At 43.5% G+C, this 19,215-nt stretch overlaps 1 protein-coding gene across 1 annotated transcript; it reads left to right on the forward strand.

Annotated features, from left to right (window-relative positions):
* The first annotated feature begins 6,301 nt into the window (after nt 1-6,301).
* Nucleotides 6,302-17,817, forward strand: LOC109887382 (neuronal acetylcholine receptor subunit beta-4). Its single transcript, XM_031810368.1, has 6 exons — nt 6,302-6,624; nt 13,522-13,667; nt 14,518-14,562; nt 15,031-15,140; nt 15,303-16,380; nt 16,953-17,817. Exons 1-6 carry the CDS (start codon nt 6,576-6,578, stop codon nt 17,115-17,117), a joined length of 1,593 nt encoding a protein of 530 aa, XP_031666228.1. The 5' UTR covers nt 6,302-6,575; the 3' UTR covers nt 17,118-17,817.
* The last annotated feature ends 1,398 nt before the right edge of the window (nt 17,818-19,215 follow it).

The raw sequence follows: 19,215 nt of genomic DNA on the forward strand, positions 1-19,215 counted from the left end.
ATGGAAGAGCACCAGTAAGTCAGTGACTCAGCCCCTGTAATAGGGTTAGAGGCAGAGAATCCCAGTGGAGAGAGGGGACCCGGCCAGGCAGAGACAGCAAGGGGGGTTGAGTTGAGTTGAGTTTATTTTTATTTTTACAGGGACAGTGCACATTAATCAACATTTCAGTAAAAGTGCCGGTTTTAGCCAACCGGCTAATTTTTTCATAAAAGCAACAAAGTGTTTCCACACCTCACAAGCTACAGACAACAGACAACATGGAGAGTGGCAACACACAGCTAGGGACCATGTTCACAAATCTGATTGACCTTTAGCCATGTCTTCAAGCATTTGGTGAAAGTGTGATATGTGGTGCAGTTATGTGTGTCTGATGGCAGTGTATTCCAGACATGGGAAGCTCTCACAGAGAATGCAGATTTACTAAAGGTGCTTTTCCTTAGGGGAACTATACAGTCACCTCTCATGGCAGACCTTGTGGATCTGCTGCCATATGTCTGGGTTTTCTGTTTAACAAAAATATTGAGTGGAGGGGGAGCCAGGCCATTGAGGATCTTGAATACAAGACATGCGTCGGTGTATTGCACAAGATTTTCCCAACTCAAGAGCTCATGCTTTCTAAGGATGTGACAATGATGATGGCTATTGGGCTTCCTATCAAGCACTTTGAGAGCCTGTTTGTAGACAGGCTGAATAGGTTTTAATGTTGTACAGCAAGCTTGGGCCCAACTAGTCAAGCAGTATGTTAAGTGGGGGAGTATCATAGATTTGAAGTACAGTTTTGCTACCTCTGTAGTCAAACAATTTCGTATAAATCGGAAATTAGCTAGGTTGAATTTGGTTATTTGAATTACCTTTTTCACATGCTTTGTAAAAGAGAGGTTGGAATCAAGTATGATGCCAAGGTACTTAAAGGTTCCAAGGTTCTTTGCTCCAGTGCCATTCCGTTCATCATCACACTCCTGGGCCAGACTACACTCAATCATAGGACCTACTGAAGAGATGAGTCTTCAAAAACAACTTAAAGGTTGAGACCGAGTCTGCGTCTCTCACATGGGTAGGCAGACCATTCCATAAAAATGGAGCTCCATAGGAGAAAGCCCTGCCTCCAGCTGTTTGCTTAGAAATTCTAGGGACAGTAAGGAAGCCTGTGTCTTGTGACCGTAGCGTACGTGTAGGTGTGTACAGCAGGATCAAATCGGAAAGAAAGGTAGGAGCAAGCCCATGTAATGCTTTGTAGGTTAGCAGTAAAACCTTGAAATCAGCCCTTGCCTTAACAGGAAGCCAGTGTAGAGGATAGCACTGGAGTCATATGATCACATTTTTGGTTCTAGTCAAGATTCTAGCAGCCGTGTTTAGCACTAACTGAAGTTTATTTAGTGCTTTATCTGGGTAGCCGGAAAGTAGAGCATTGCAGTAATCTAATCTAGAAGGGACAAAAGCATGTATGAATTTTTCTGCATCATTTTGGGACAGAACGTTTCTGATCTTTGCAAAGTTACGTAGATGGAAAAAAGCTGTCCTTGAAACAGTCTTGATATGTTCGTCAAAAGAGAGATCAGGGTCCAGAGTAACACCGAGGTAGTTCACAGTTTTATTTGAGACGAATGTATAACCATCAAGATCAATTGTCAGATTCAACAGAAGATCTCTGTTTCTTGGGACCTAGAACAAGCATCTCTGTTTTGTCTGTTTAAAAGTAGAAAGCGTTTCATATACATTGTTTGTCTTCTGGAAGGCAGTGAGTTGCTGTGCAACAGCTTTTTAAATTTTTGGGAATGGGAAATTCGATATAGGCCGATAGTTTTTCATATTTTCTGGGTCAAGGTTTGGCTTTTTCAAGAGAGGCTTTATTACTGCCACTTTTAGTGAGTTTGGTACACATCCGGTGGATAGAGAGCCGTTTATTATGTTCAACATAGGAGGGCCAAGCACAGGAAGCAGCTCTTGCAGTAGTTTAGTTGGAATAGGGTTCAGTATGCAGCTTGAAGATTTAGAGGCCATGATTATTTTCATCAATGTGTCAAGAGATATAGTACTAAAAAACTTGAGTGTCTCCCTTGATCCTAGGTCCTGGCAGAGTTGTGCAGACTCAGGACAAACAAGTTCATAACGGCTTCACACAATGCTGGTGTGAAGTGTAAGGTGTAACTATTGTGTAAACAGGGGTCTCCTGTTTTATCTTACCCACCTAAATGCTAAAATGTCTTGTATACCACAGTATATTCTGATTTACCAGGGACGTAGAGCGCATTCAGAAAGTATTCAGACCCTTTGACTTTTTCCACATTTTGTTACATTACAGCCTTATTCTAAAACGGATTAAATAAAACATGTTCCTCATCAATCTACACACAATACACCATAATGACAAAGCAAAAACAGGTTTAAAAGTACAGAGAGATCCTTGATGAAAACCTGCTCCAGAGTGCTCCGGACCTCAGACTGAGGCCAAGGTTCACCTTCCAACAGGACAACGACCCTAAGCACACAGCAAGACAACGCAGGAGTGGCTTCGGGACAAGTATTTGAATGTCCTTGGGTGGCCCAGCCAGAGCCCGGACTTGAACCAGAACAAACATCACTGGAGAGACCTGAAAATAGCTGTGCAGTGACACTCCCCATCCAATCTGACAGAGCTTGAGAAGATCTGCTGAAAAGAATTGGAGAACTCCCCAAATAGTGCTGCGTAAAGGGTCTGAATATTTATGTAAATGTAAATTTCTAAAAACCTGTTTTTACTTTGTCATTATGGGGTATTGTGTGTAGATTGATGAGTGGAAAAAACGATCTCATCCATTTTAGAATAAGGCTGTAACGTAACAAAATGGGGAAAACGTCAAGGGGTCTGAATACTTTCCGAAGGCACTGTATATATAACAGCTCCATTCTCCTTATGTCCAGATCATCTATGGAACAAATGAAGGTTGTTGAACTCTTATCATCAATAATAAGGAAAACAATAACAGGATGTTACATGCAGTGTGTTTGTCGTTCATTACAACGAGGTCTTGCTCTCTCTGATACAGCTTCTTCATTGGCCATAATAATGAGGGGTTGAGCAGTGTGCAGACAGTAAATCTACTGGGCTGAGAATGCTCTGTCAAATCAAATCAAATCAAATTTTATTTGTCACATACACATGGTTAGCAGATGTTAATGCGAGTGTAGCGAAATGCTTGTGCTTCTAGTTCCGACAATGCAGTAATAACGAACAAGTAATCTAACTAACAATTCCAAAAAAACTACTGTCTTATACACAGTGTAAGGGGATAAGGAATATGTACATAAGGATATATGAATGAGTGATGGTACAGAGCAGCATAGGCAAGATACAGTAGATGATATCGAGTACAGTATAACATATGAGATGAGTATGTAAACAAAGTGGCATAGTTAAAGTGGCTAGTGATACATGTATTACATAAGGATGCAGTCGATGATATAGAGTACAGTATATACGTATGCATATGAGATGAATAATGTAGGGTAAGTAACATTATATAAGGTAGCATTGTTTAAAGTGGCTAGTGATATATTTACATCATTTCCCATCAATTCCCATTATTAAAGTGGCTGGAGTTGAGTCAGTGTCATTGACAGTGTGTTGGCAGCAGCCACTCAATGTTAGTGGTGGCTGTTTAACAGTCTGATGGCCTTGAGATAGAAGCTGTTTTTCAGTCTCTCGGTCCCAGCTTTGATGCACCTGTACTGACCTCGCCTTCTGGATGACAGCGGGGTGAACAGGCAGTGGCTCGGGTGGTTGATGTCCTTGATGATCTTTATGGCCTTCCTGTAGCATCGGGTGGTGTAGATGTCCTGGAGGGCAGGTAGTTTGCCCCCGGTGATGCGTTGTGCAGACCTCACTACCCTCTGGAGAGCCTTACGGTTGAGGGCGGTGCAGTTGCCATACCAGGCGGTGATACAGCCCGCCAGGATGCTCTCGATTGTGCATCTGTAGAAGTTTGTGAGTGCTTTTGGTGACAAGCCAAATTTCTTCAGCCTCCTGAGGTTGAAGAGGCGCTGCTGCGCCTTCTTCACGATGCTGTCTGTGTGAGTGGACCAATTCAGTTTGTCTGTGATGTGTATGCCAAGGAACTTAAAACTTGCTACCCTCTCCACTACTGTTCCATCGATGTGGATAGGGGGGTGCTCCCTCTGCTGTTTCCTGAAGTCCACAATCATCTCCTTAGTTTTGTTGACGTTGAGTGTGAGGTTATTTTCCTGACACCACACTCCGAGGGCCCTCACCTCCTCCCTGTAGGCCGTCTCGTCGTTGTTGGTAATCAAGCCTACCACTGTTGTGTCGTCCGCAAACTTGATGATTGAGTTGGAGGCGTGCGTGGCCACGCAGTCGTGGGTAAACAGGGAGTACAGGAGAGGGCTCAGAACGCACCCTTGTGGGGCCCCAGTGTTGAGGATCAGAGGGGTGGAGATGTTGTTGCCTACCCTCACCACCTGGGGGCGGCCCGTCAGGAAGTCCAGTACCCAGTTGCACAGGGCGGGGTCGAGACCCAGGGTCTCGAGCTTGATGACGAGCTTGGAGGGTACTATGGTGTTGAATGCCGAGCTGTAGTCGATGAACAGCATTCTCACATAGGTATTCCTCTTGTCCAGATGGGTTAGGGCAGTGTGCAGTGTGGTTGAGATTGCATCGTCTGTGGACCTATTTGGGCGGTAAGCAAATTGGAGTGGGTCTAGGGTGTCAGGTAGGGTGGAGGTGATATGGTCCTTGACTAGTCTCTCAAAGCACTTCATGATGACGGATGTGAGTGCTACGGGGCGGTAGTCGTTTAGCTCAGTTACCTTAGCTTTCTTGGGAACAGGAACAATGGTGGCCCTCTTGAAGCATGTGGGAACAGCAGACTGGTATAGGGATTGATTGAATATGTCCGTAAACACACCGGCCAGCTGGTCTGCGCATGCTCTGAGGGCGCGGCTGGGGATGCCGTCTGGGCCTGCAGCCTTGCGAGGGTTAACACGTTTAAATGTCTTACTCACCTCGGCTGCAGTGAAGGAGAGACCGCATGTTTTCGTTGCAGGCCGTGTCAGTGGCACAGTATTGTCCTCAAAGCGGGCAAAAAAGTTATTTAGTCTGCCTGGGAGCAAGACATCCTGGTCCGTGACTGGGCTGGATTTCTTCCTGTAGTCCGTGATTGTCATTGGACTGACTTGGGTCCACAGCTGTAATTCTGTCCCATCCAGAGACACAGGGTTGTGTATCACCCACCAGACCTTGTAAACATCCTCACCAAACTTCTGTGACGTCCCTGAATCACCCAACTCATCACACAACCACCATGGTAGCCAGAGAAGATATGTAGGAGGAAACAAACAATTTGAATTAGCTGTGGTTATCTGGCCAGGGCATCCAGACATGGAAGCCATGGAACTGAGGTCAGAGTCTGTGTCAGTATTGGATTAGTGAGTGTTTGTGCTGTGACTGAAAGAGGCAGGTAGGCTATAGGCTGGTACAGCTAAGTGCATGTTGGAAAAGTCAGAGACAATGAGAGATGGGGGAGAGAGAGAGTGTGAGAGAGCGAGAAAGAGGGAGAGAGAGCGAGAGAGAGGTCCCACCAAGTGCAGCACACTCATGCCATCTGATGAGGGGACAGACACTCTTCTGATCGTCTAACACAATATGGACACTAATACAAAGTGTCATAAAGGGCTCCAGTCCACTTGATTGTCAGTTAAGTGAGAAATCTTCATTTAGGGTAACTTACTGTAGGTCATCCTGTGACCTAATTGGTGTTTTGGTGACTTATGTGGCAGGTTTGATATTGGGAAAATAATATATATATATATATATATATATTTTAAACTAGCATACATATAGTGGTCTAGATTCAACCCATGGCACTATGGTCACATATGGTCATATGAATATAGATTTGATAGAGGACTGGCTACCCCTCATAACCTGGTTCCTCTCTAGGTTTCTTCCTAGGTTCCTGCCTTTCTAGGGAGTTTTTCCTAGCCACCATGCTTCTACACCTGCATTGCCTGCTGTTTGGGGTTTTAGGCTGGATTTCTGTACAGCACTTCGTGACATCTGCTGATGTAAGAAGGGCTTTATAAATACATTTGATTGATAGATTTTGTTGTGGATTAATACGTGAAGAAAACAAAAACAAAAATTCATAAATGTTATTGTTTATAGCCTAAGTAGTATCACCGAAATCTGCCTATAACATATAACAGATCACATGGTTAAGTATCAACATTGAAGGAAGAATGGAAAATAGCAATTAGTCGATCCAAGATTTGCGCTCAGGAGATCATGGTGTGTGTGAGAGCGATGCGCAACGAGTAAGGAAGGTGGAACGGTGTATGTTGGGGAAAGGGTCTCGTTTCTATCCCAACGCTGCTGCAAATCTCAACCTGGTACAGACACACCGTTTTCAGTAAACATTTGTTCTAACTAATGCGGGTGTCGTTATTTGTAGAGCCGGGCAGGCGCGCGTGTCTGGAGCTTTTTAGGAGTTGGGAATGCTCGGTAAATACGTTAGATCCTATTATTATTATTAGGCTTCCTGAATGAGGACACGGATGGATTTCGTGGCACTGTTGTCAAAATGAATCGGACTCTCACTCTCCTCGCTTTCCTTTTCACTTTGTTAAAACGTAAGTATGTAATGTATGTGACTTTCGATTGCATAGTCAGTTCAGTTGAAAAATCTCTCTACAATGGGGTGTTGTTCTTGTTATAACTGTACATATTCAGAAAGGAGGTTAACTTTTGTAATTCACCAACAGTGCATGTAAGAAATTATTTAATTGAATGCCAAATGTCCATGAGTGCATAAAGGTGTTTATTTTATTATCAAAGAGGAACATCGTTCAACATGTATTGATGCGTTAATTTCAACAATCATATGTCTTAAATAAATTAGATACAATACTGTCAAGAGAATAGAACAATATTTGTATTACCCTTTATTGATTCGCACATAGGACAAGCCAGTGAAGAACATTCACAGGCTAATCAGCCAACCTGGCCTCAGAGCGTTTCTTATTATTTACTTTAATCAGATACACTCCATTCAGTATGATGCATTACGTTTGGTATGGAATGTATTAATTTATGGATATCCATCTTCCATTTCAAATGATATGTTATGAATTACAATGTGTATGATATATTACCAATATTCAAAACCTACAATATGATACGATTTTGTAAATGTACAAAGTGTTACGAATCTTCAAAAGGTATGATATGTTACGAATTCCAATTTGGTGTGGTAACGTAGCTAACACTAATGCTAGCTAGCTGGCTAACATTAGCTACGCTAGGGGTTAAGGTTAGCCAACACCTCATTTGGCCGCCTTTCGTTCCAGTACTCTGCTGCCTGTGACTGGAACGAATTGCAAAAATCACTGAAGTTGGAGACTTTTATCTCCCTCACCAACTTCAAACATCAGCTATCTGAGCAGCTAACCGATCGCTGCAGCTGTACATAGTCTATTGGTAAATAGCCCACCCTTTCCACCTACCTCATCCCCATACTGTTTTTATTTATTTACTTTTCTGCTCTTCTGCACACCAATATCTCTACCTGTACATGACCATCTGATCATTTATCACTCCAGTGTTAATCTGCAAAATTGTAATTATTTGCCTACCTCCTCATGCCTTTTGCACACATTGTATATAGACCCCCCCTTTGTTTTCTACTGTGTTATTGACTTGTTAATTGTTTACTCCATGTGTAACTCTTTGTTGTATGCTCACACTGCTATGCTTTATCTTGGCCAGGTCGCAGTTGCAAATGAGAACTTGTTCTCAACTAGCCTACCTGGTTAAATAAAGGTGAAAAAAAAAAAAAAAAAAAAAAAAGGAGTTCGGTTAAAGGGGAAGGGTTAGCTGAAATGGTTAAGGGAAGGGTTAGCTAATATGCTAAGTAGTTGCAAAGTAGCTAAAAAGTAGTAAGTAGTGGAAAAATGGATAATTAGCTAGTTGTTCGTGATGAGACTGAAAATTCAACCTTTGGGTTGCTAACGTAAACTCATACATCGCCTTGGTCCTTACAATTGCCCTTATTTTAGCGCCCCAAAAACGTAATACTTCCAGATCAACTGCAATGTCAATACCATTGTAAAGCACAATTTATCCCCTTTCCAACTAAATCAATTACATGACCTAAACGCTGCCCGTTTCTGCACAATTCAAGCAGGCAATGAGCCCCAAATATCGGGTGGGGAAGCGAAACTAATGTGTGGTAGTGAGAAGGGGAGATGTGTGGGAAAATTGCTTTTTTTCACTCGATCTGTTCAACTTATCACCTTATCGCCTCTAAAATGTAAATACAACACTATAAAGAGTTTATATAATGTGTCATTACATACCTATTTGAAGGTTTGTGTCGAATTTGAATCGGGTTTTTGGGGCGGTGTTAAAGTGATCTTAGAAGTAAACAGCGGATTTGAGAATGATGATCGCATGCAACGATGACTCAAAAATGTCGATCAACGCTTGAGTAGAAACCTAGTTCACACCCCCGATTTTGACGTCAACACAGTCCCTACAGTCCCATTAGTTTTCTTTGTAGCCTCGTTTGAATGTTGCGGTTGCGCACATTTGTACAGAATGGGGTGAGTTTATGTTAGATGTTCGCATTAAATACCCACCCACCTTTCATTTTTTTGCCTTAAATAACCTTCTGTCTTATGTAACCATACCACACATAACATATATATATATATATATATATATATATTATTTTTTATTTTTTCTTCTCCCCCCCTTTTTTCGTAACATCACTTCTCGAACATCTCATTCCAAAATCATGGGCATTAATATTGAGTTGGTCCCCCCCTTTGCTGCTATAACAGCCTCCACTCTTCTGGGAAGGCTTTCCACTAGATGTTGGAACATTGCTGCGGGGACATGCTTCCATTCAGTATTAGTGAGGTCAGAGGCCTGGACAAGTCTCCGAATGTCCTTGAGTGGCCCAGCCAGAGCCCGGACTTGAACCTGATCGAACATCTTTGGAGAGACCTGAAAATAGCTGTGCAGCAATCCCCATCCAAACTGATAAAGCTTGACAGGAACTGCAGAGAAAATTTGGAGAACATCCCCAAATACAGGTGTGCCAAGCTTGTAGCGTCATACCCAAGAAGACTTGATGCTGTAATCCCTGCCAAAGGTGCTTCAAACAAAGTACTGATTAAAGGGTCTCAACTTACCTGGTAAAATAATGGTAAAATAAATAAAAAATTGTCAAAGACTCCAGCCACCCTAGTCATACTGTTCTCTCTGCTACCGCACGGCAAGCTGTACTGGAGCGCCAAGTCTAGGTCCATGAGGCTTATAAACAGCTTCTACCACCCAAGCCGTAGGACTAATGAACATCTTGTCAAATGTCTACCCAGACTAATGGCATCTCCATAGACAAACATTGGCAGTAGAATTGCCTTACTGAAGGGCTCAGTGACTTTCAACATGGCAGATTTCTGCCCTGCTATACTATTTGCATTCCCCCCTCTCTCTTTTATACTACTGCTACTCTCTGTTATTGTCTATGCATAAGTCACTTTAATAACTCTACCTACATGTATATATTACCTCAATTTCCTCATCTAACTGGTGCCCCCGCACATAGACTCTGTACTGGTACCCACTGTATATAGTCTCGCTATTGTTATTTTACTGCTGCTCTTTAATTATTTGTTACTTTTATTTCTTATTTTCCTTTAGGTATTTTTCTTAATACTGCATTGTTGGTTAATGATTTGATTTGAATTTTAAAAAATGATAATATTTATTTTCTTCTAAAAAACTGTTTTTGCTTTGTCATTGTGGGGTATTGTGTGTGGATTGATGAGAATAAGGCTGTAACGTAACAACATGTGGAAAAAGGCAAGGGGTCTGAATACTTCCAGAAGGCACTGTATATTGTATATTTCAATGCAAATGCTCTCTCTTATCCTGAGGCACTAAGTCAAACCTGTTACAGTAGCCTTTACAACCAGTCAGCAAATATAAGGGCATTCTGGGTATTATCATAGAAAAAATGTGTGTATTCACTGTGCTGTGGTTAGAGGAGGAGTTTGGTTAAAAGGTTTCCAACAAATGGGCATCAATTGGCCACAATAACAATGATTAAGGAGCTCTGACCGGCCCATCTCAAGAAGAGAGGGAAGTCACTGGGAGAGTAAAGGATCATATATCACACTTTGCCTATACAGTACACTGGCCATTTACAGCACCTTCTTGCAAGCGAATTTGACAGCTGGGATAGATGCTATGTGTAGCATTTTACTTGTCCACTCTGTCTTGTTTGGTTCGTTGTTATGGCCAGAAAATAAAGCCAGGGCAAATGGCTAAAGCACACAGACCTGGCTGGTGACCAGGCTACATAGTCTGTCTGTGCTCAGCGTGGAGAACCTGGCAGTAATATTCTAACCATACTGCTAAATGCCACAGTGTTCTGTAATCAGTAGGACCTCTGGCATGTCTTGAGGGCCAACACTGAAATCCAGATAACAGGATGTTTTTTGCCTGCTGTTTTCTATTGGGTCAAAAGACAGGGTGCATTATGCACCTCCAAATCTCGTCATAGATGCAATTTTTGAGAATGCAGTATTCTGGAGCGTAGAGCAGAGTAACCTTTTTAAAAGTCAACCATTGCTGATTCAGTCACTCTATTAACATCGCTGCCCTCTCCTGCCAATCAACATAATGTCAACGCCACACTTTTAAATTGTTGCCATTAAAAGGAATGTACAGTCAAATCAAATGTTATCTGTCACATGTGCCGAATACAACAGGTGTAGAGCTTACCGTGAAATGCTTACTTACAAGCTCTTTAACCAACAATGCAGTTCAAGAAATAGAGTTAAGAAAATATTTAAAAAGTAAAATAAAAAATAACACGAGAAAATTACATAACAATAACGAGGCTATATACAGGGGGTACCGGTACCGAGTCAATGTGCGGGGGTACAGGTTAGTCGAGGTAATTTGTACATGTAGGTAGGGGTAAAGTGACTATGCATAGATAATAAACAGTGTCAATGTGAATAGCCATTTGATTAATTGTTCAGCAGTCTTATGGCTTTGGGGTAGAAGCTGTTAAGGAGCCTTTTGGACCTAGAATTGGCGCTCCGGTACTGCTTGCCGTGCTGTAGCAGAGAGAACACTCTATGACTCTGGTGACCAGAGTCACCAATTTTTTGGGCCTTCCTCTGACACCGCGTAGTGTATAGGTCCTAGATGGCAGGAAGCTTGGCCCCAGTGATGTACTGGGCCGTACATACTACCCTCAGTAGCGCCTTCTGCTCAGATGCCAAGCAGTTACCATACCAGGCGGTGATGCAACCGGTCAGGATGCTCTCGATGGTGCAGCTGTATAACTTTTTGAGGATCTGGGGACACATGCAAATCTTTTCACTTTCTTGAGGAGGAAAAGGTGGTGTCGTGCCCTCTTCACGGCTGTCTTGGTATGTTTGTTGGTGATGTGGACACCAAAGACCTTGAAACTCTTGACCCACTCCACTACAGCCCCGACAATGTTAATGGGGGCCTGTTCGGCCTTCCTTTTCCTATAGTCCACGATCATCTCCTTTGTCTTGCTCACATTGGGGGAGAGGTTGTTGTCCTGACACCACACCGCCAGGTCTCTTACCTCCTCCCTATAGGCTGTCTCCCCTTTTCAAGACCCTGTTGATACACACACCACACGCACACACGCACACTCACACACACACACACACACACACACACACACACACACACACACACACACACACACACACACACACACACACACACACACACACACACACACACACACACACACACACACACACACACACACACACACACACACACACACACACACAGGGACAGTGTAATAGCCCTTCTCAGTAGGTAGTGATTAGTAGTTTGAGTTGCCTGCTCTCCCCTGGCCAGTGCCCTTCACCTCTGGGTAAGGAGTGTGGATGTTTGACAATATGCCATCTGTCTTGTAGAGGACCCATTGTGTTTGATGGGAGTCCAGCCAAGTGACTGATGATAGGGTAGCCATGAAAACATGCACCAGTCTATTGTCTGTTGGACACTCCCGAACTCTCAACTCTACATGAAACTATTCCTCAATAATTAGGATTTGTGGTAATTGCCTGGCACAAACTGGCACATGGGCCTGTCTGATAATACACTATTGGGAAGAGATCTATAGTATAAACATGTATCTTATTTTTACCTACCATAATCTGTAAATTTGAAACTATACTATGCATGCCAGTCTCCCTTGGCTAAAATTAGGGGAGAGTCTGACTGCATCACTTCTTGTTTTTTATAAGAAACAATGTGTTCAAAATTCCAAATGGTTTGCATAGTCAATTTACACATAGCACGGACACACACACACTTATCCCACCAGACATGCCTCCAGGGGTCTTTTCACAGTCCCCAAATCCAAAACAAATGTAAGAAAATGTACAGTATTATAAAGAGCCATGAGTGCATGGAACTGTATGTCCTAAAATGTAGGCTACGTAACATTTTAAATGCATGTATATCTGTCCTTGAGCTGTTCTTGTCTATTAATGTTCAGTATTATTTCATGTTTCATGTTTTGTGTGGACCCCAGGAAGAGTAGCTTCTGCTATCGCAACAGCTAATGGGGATCCTAATAAAATACCAAATATCAAACCATGACTCTTCAAATTAATATTTTTCAGTGCAACAGTCTTAGCAGCTATTGTAAAGATTACTTCAGGGTATGTACCATTTGACGAAGCATTTTTCTCCAAAACAATTTCTCCTGACTGTTCTACTCAGCTACTCTCTGCTACTGTATGACAGAGCATTACTCACTATAGAGGAGGGCTGGTGGGGGAAGAGGGGGTTGTTGGTGGAAGAGAGAGCGTTTTATCATCTACGCCTCCCTGTCCTTCCTCTTTCCGGGAGGGGAGGGGGGGGGGGGGGTAAACTGACTTGCGCATCGTGGTGGTATTCATGGTTGGAGCTCATGGTTGATCATGTGGCTTTAGGCTCTGGCTCTGCAACAGCAGAATTGTTAACATTCTGCAGAAACATCTTCCCTCCCATATCGTGGATATAAATTATTCTGCAGAAAAGCTCCAAAGCCCTCATATATTTTTTTCTTATCTATTTAACCCAGCCCAAGCCCTATCAGACATTCAGTTTGTTTGGAGTGATATTAAACACTTCCAGGTGCAAGGGTATAAAAACCAGGAAGTGTCACATTAGGTGTTTTGATCTGCTCCTCTTTGTCCTGGATTGGGGAGCTGAAAGACTGAAGTCAGCAACACAGTCTTCATCCAGTCCATACAGGGCTATGAAACATGCTCCATTAAACAACATAAAAAGACAGGCGTGACAGTCCAGCTATAAAACCAGTGACTAAACACAACAGATACAGCCAGTGGGTCTTTTTTTAATCACACAGTAATCTAGTTTTTTCATTGTCATACCACAATTGCAATAAAGGTACCAACTCTGACTATTTCCCACAATTATCTCCAAATCACTGTTGACTCTTTCCACAGGTTGCAGTTGTGCGGACTCAGAGGAGCGTCTGATGAACTGGCTGCTTAGAAACGATCGCTACAACAAGCTGATCCGCCCAGCTGTGAACAGGACAGAGCGAGTCACTGTCAAACTACAGGTGTCCCTGGCCCAACTCATCAGTGTGGTCAGTCTCATGATAGCCATTCCATAGAGCCAGGTAGAGGCCCTGAGACGGAGAGGAGAGATGGGGCAGATGAAGGAGACCACAGAGAGGAGAGAACAGAAAGGGAGAGCAGAGCTCAGAGGAGTCAGTGGCAACCATGTTAATTACTTACACACATTCTACTGAAAGGCCCTGGCCCTAATGACAGCATGGGTATAGGATGGATCTGGCAGGGCTCTCCGTCTCTGTCATGTCCAGATTGAAACTTCAGCACATTGCCTAAGAAAGAGCTGTAAAGCTGCCTCAGGAGAGGACCTGGAGTCCCATACTGATTTACAGGGTCCTCCCTTCCTCCCTGCCCTGGCATGGCCCAGAGAATATCACCAGAACACATACATTCTCTGTTTATGGCTTCTTATTGTCCTCCTCTTTGGTAATTGAAATTTGAATGTCCTGTAAAGTGTAATGGTATGAGAAGTGTGATATCGTTGTTTTAAAGCATTGTGCTGCTGCGTGCATTGGAGGTTTGCCCACTCTGCTGCCCACTCCTTTTTAGGGGTGTTCGTTTTACTTGCTGTTCAGAGTTGATGCAAGCGCTCTGTGGATTTATCAACAGGTCCAACGGCGCTCAGATGGCAGATGTGTCCCAGGCGAGGGTGTCATTTATCTTAACAATTGACCCCATGTGCAGGGAATTTATTAGCGTGGAAACACATCTCTCACTTTTACTCTCTTCTAAATCAAGCATGTGCACTAGAGGAATGTGTGCTGGAGTCTGTATGTGTGTTTTGTCATTCAACATGCTTTGTGTATTGTATAGTAAATCATCTGTTTTTAAATGAAGCTAACACTCCGCCTTTTTAATTTCCAGAATGAGAGAGAGCAGATTATGACCACCAATGTTTGGCTCACACAGGTAATTGTGAAGATTATGGTCCTATCCTATTAATCATTCATTACTTAGTCTGTCCCCCTCGTCCGTCTCCAGCTCCAGTGTCCTTCTCATTGAACCTGAATTGAAGCAGAACTATGCCTCTGACTCAGACTATCCGGAACAGAACAGAATGATAATTGTGCCCACACCCTTCACCACTTTTCATTTCAATGATAATTAATTGTGTAATTGGAAATGATCTGGTGTTGGCAGAGAGTCCTTATGTGACTGAGTGTAACAGTCAGAACAGTGAGGGTAGCCTATCAGTTAAGAGCGCTGGGCCAGTAACCGAAAGGTCGCTGGTTCGAATCCCTGAGCCGACTAGGTGAAACATGTCTCTATGTACCCTTGAGCATGGCACTTAACACTAATTGCTTATCTAAGTTGCTCTGGATAAGAGTGTGCGCGAAATAACTACAATGTAAAATATGTAACCCCCTGTCTCTCCAGCACTGGGATGACTACAGGCTATCATGGGACCCTTCTCAATATGATGGCATTGACAAGCTTCGTATTCCTTCCAGACACATCTGGCTACCTGATATAGTGCTCTATAACAAGTAAGTATTCATTGTCCAGATATATTTTCCAAATGATGAACACATTTTCTCATGTAATTTACAGATCACGAAAATCTAACTTGTGATTGTAATACATTTTCTCATAAAGACATAATATGTTTCTGTCCTCTCCCCCTACCTCCCTCATCACTCTCTCCATAGTGCGGATGGAACCTATGAGGTAACAGTCTTCACCAATGCCATTGTCCAGTTCAACGGCAGCATCGTCTGGCTGCCTCCGGCCATCTATAAGAGTGCCTGCAAGATCGAGGTCAAGCACTTCCCCTTTGACCAGCAGAACTGCACACTCAAGTTCCGGTCATGGACCTACGACCACACCGAGCTCGATTTGGTCCTGAAGACAGGGGTGGCCAGCATGGATGACTTCACTCCCAGTGGGGAATGGGACATCTTGGCCCTGCCGGGCAGGCGGACGGTTAACCCTCTGGATCCTACCTACGTGGACCTCACCTATGACTTCATCATCAAGAGGAAGCCGCTGTTCTACACCATCAACCTAATCATCCCCTGTGTCCTCATTACCTCTCTGGCCATCCTGGTGTTCTACCTGCCGTCTGACTGTGGGGAGAAGATGACACTGTGTATCTCAGTCCTCCTGGCCCTCACTGTGTTCCTCCTCCTGATCTCCAAGATCGTCCCTCCCACCTCGCTGGACGTGCCTCTGATCGGGAAGTACCTAATGTTCACCATGGTGCTGGTGACCTTCTCCATCATTACCAGTGTGTGTGTGCTCAACGTACACCACCGCTCCCCCAGCACACACACCATGCCCTCCTGGGTCAAGGTAGTGTTCCTCAACAAGCTGCCCCATCTGCTCTTCATGAGACGCCCACAGAATAACTCTGCCCGCCAGCGGCTACGCCAGCAGAGACAACTCCGAGCTCGCAGGTCCATCCTGGCGGACCTGGGCTACCCTGCCACCACCACGTCCAAAACAGCCACCGCTGCCGCCATGTCTTCCTCTTCTGCCTTCCTCTCCTCTGCCTCGGCCTTCGCCTCCCCGGGACACTTTTACAACAAAGTCACAGCTCCGCTGGGGTACACCCACACCTTCAGGAAGGGGGAGGCCCGCTCCACCGAGTTCCTGCCCAACAGCTTCCCCTCCTCCCAGGACCTCCGCCAGAGAGGCAGCCCAGACTGGGGGGGAGATGTCCAGGAGGCAGTCGACGGGGTCCGCTTCGTGGCTGATCACATGATGGGGGACGATGATAACCAGAATGTAAGTGAACCATGACCGTGTCCATGGGGTTAGTGTTGTGAAAGGAGCTCAAAGCAGTGTTTTTTTTATCCTTGGTCCTGGAGAGACGTAGTGTGTACAGCTTAGTACTTTAACACCTGGCTCCACTAATGATCATGACCTTGATCAGCTGGACCAGTTGTGTAAGTGCTGGGCTAGGACAAAAGCCTGCACACGCTGTGGTCCTCAAAGACCAGGAATGAAGAATACTAGGATGTGAGGTAGTTGAGAATAAAATCCAGTAAAATAACCCAGACTGTTGTAATAGGTCGTTTTCTTAAACAAATCAATGTAAAAGTGAGGTGACCAGGCTTGAAAAATGTCCACTTTCAAAAATGGCTAAGAACAGCAGAGGAGAGGGGTGAAAGGGTCAATAGCTTCTACAAGGTCTGGCTCAGTAATATTTAGACTGGTGATTTCGCTTTGTCTCTTCATCTTATATGAAATCTGCATAATTTTTTACTCAATCACATATTGTACTCCATACCCAATTTCTGCATGTCACAGGTGCATGACAGTAATGTGACAATACCTTGTTCTGTGTGTGTTCCCAGGTGATCGAGGACTGGAAGTATGTGGCAATGGTGGTGGACCGTATGTTCCTGTGGATCTTTATAATAGTGTGTGTGACTGGAACCCTGGGTCTCTTCCTCCAGCCTCTATTTCAGCATTCAATAGTCCCCATCCAGCAGCCCAGCTCAGACACACCCCGTACCTGAACCCCCCCAAGAGGTATGGGGGTCATACATAGAAACAAGGGTCATAGAACATCAACCAGCGCCATGTGGCCTACAGCAATACAAGTCTCTGTATCTCTTTCTGTTCCTATTTCCTGGTCCCAACGTGACACAACGGTACAATGAAGACTTTTTCATGTAGCTGAAGCAGAGATACAAAGATGTCCCTCGAAAACTAGACTGAAAGTACAAGCATTACCCGGGTGGAGTAATAACCCACATAATACAGAGAGATATGTCAGATATCATTTGACTCCTATCCATGTTATATCACCCTGTTGTTGAGATGTAAAGTGTCATGAAAAAAAATCTATAAATGTATAAAAAAGTTCAGTGAGTTTGATAAAATTCATTAACACCCAATCAAGTCTAAAGTGGTGGAGTACTTCATGAAATGATGTTCAGTGTGATAAGATAAATATAGTTTGACTCAGTTAAAGCAATTTTCAAAGTGCAAATCAGAATATTAGGTCACATTGATAAGATGGATATTGGGCAAAATCATGTAGCTCAGAACATTATGACTCAAGCTAGGGTGTTATAAAGAGGCCTCCTAACTGATACACCCCATCTATAAAATGAGTTGGTGTATGAGTTACAAGTCTATAACTTGTGAATTGCGGGGGGATATTCCTCACAGATGTAGGATTTTGATGCAATAAACAGTTCCAGTTTAAAAACATATTTGTACTTTTTATTCGGTTATATGTAAGTTTCCTGATTTATCCATGAACAGAAACATAAAGACAGAAGCCTAAACCTAAAGGCAGTAAGCCTAATAGTGAAACATTGACAGCCCACACGAGAAGTTACATATTGTGCCATCTACTGGCCACATTGTAGATGCCCACTCTGGCAACACATCCGTTGACATTGCACGGACTCTCTTGCTATAGGTATCAATCTCTCCTTTGATCAATCGCCAGAGCCCTGTTAATCACCGACTTTCTATCACATCAGCTGCTAATGACAAGGCAAAGCAGCTTTGTTCCTGACTCATTAAACATGTGAATCTCCTACCTCAACGGATGATATGTGATTACACTAACAGTTTAAACAGCAGCCTGCCTGCTGGGGTGTTTAGGTATATCGCACCGACTTCTAGGAAGTGTGCAAGCTGGGTGCTTTTGACCTAATGACGTATATATATAGGTTTTATGCCAATAGAGTTACTTACACCTCTCCGAAAGAGTAGCCTCTTTTACTAAATGGGATCTTTATCATCTTTGTTGGTCTGTCTTGCCAATGTTTGTAGTATTATACCTATGTCCTGATGTTAATCTTTCTGGTGTTTGTTTTGTCTGAATTTTTGGGGGTGGAATTACAATAATAGTGTTCAAATAACTGTAAATAATGCTTTATCTATACAGCCACACTGGCATGACGATAACATAACAGCACACATCTGCTTCATCAGCTCGATAAGCACAGATGTAACATGTTAACACAGCCCACAGAATTGTTTACAGCAGCAGGCCATTGTTATTTTTGACATACCTTAGGAGAAACCTTGGCAATAGGCAGGATTCCTACTCTTAATGAAGGTGGATTGATCGATTGAAGCTGCATCCAAAGTAATACATTAAAATGGGGTTGCAGGTTAATGGAAGTCTAGCCTCCGATATGAGGTGTGTGAAGGTTACTTGTCAAGAGGGGGTTGGGGTGGGGGTGCCTGGCCTGGGCTTTGTGTGGGCTTTGGTGTGAGTACAGTTGAGAGCGTCTTTCAGACTCAATCGATGACCTCTCTTGGAACTACCCCCATCATATTTTTACAGGAATTTTGCTTGAATACCTTGCACACACTTTAAAACACATTGGTGCGTTGTAAGTGTTTTATCGTAACGCTGCTGTTAGTAGATTGTATAATGCCCGTAAAAGGTTAACAGTCAGCACAAGACGTCGATGACTGATGGTGCAACAGTATACCTCTGTCCATGGTGAGGAAATCTTGCTTCGCGTGAATTGAAGTGGTCTTGCCTTTGAAACGCCAGATACTGTACTTTTCCCCTCAGTTCTAACACTCACATGGTGTGCCACTTTACATTATACAACAGACTACACCAAGTCTGCCAGGTATATT

The sequence above is a fragment of the Oncorhynchus kisutch genome, linkage group LG3 (assembly GCF_002021735.2).
Source record: "Oncorhynchus kisutch isolate 150728-3 linkage group LG3, Okis_V2, whole genome shotgun sequence".
Taxonomy (NCBI): Eukaryota; Metazoa; Chordata; class Actinopteri; order Salmoniformes; family Salmonidae; genus Oncorhynchus; species Oncorhynchus kisutch.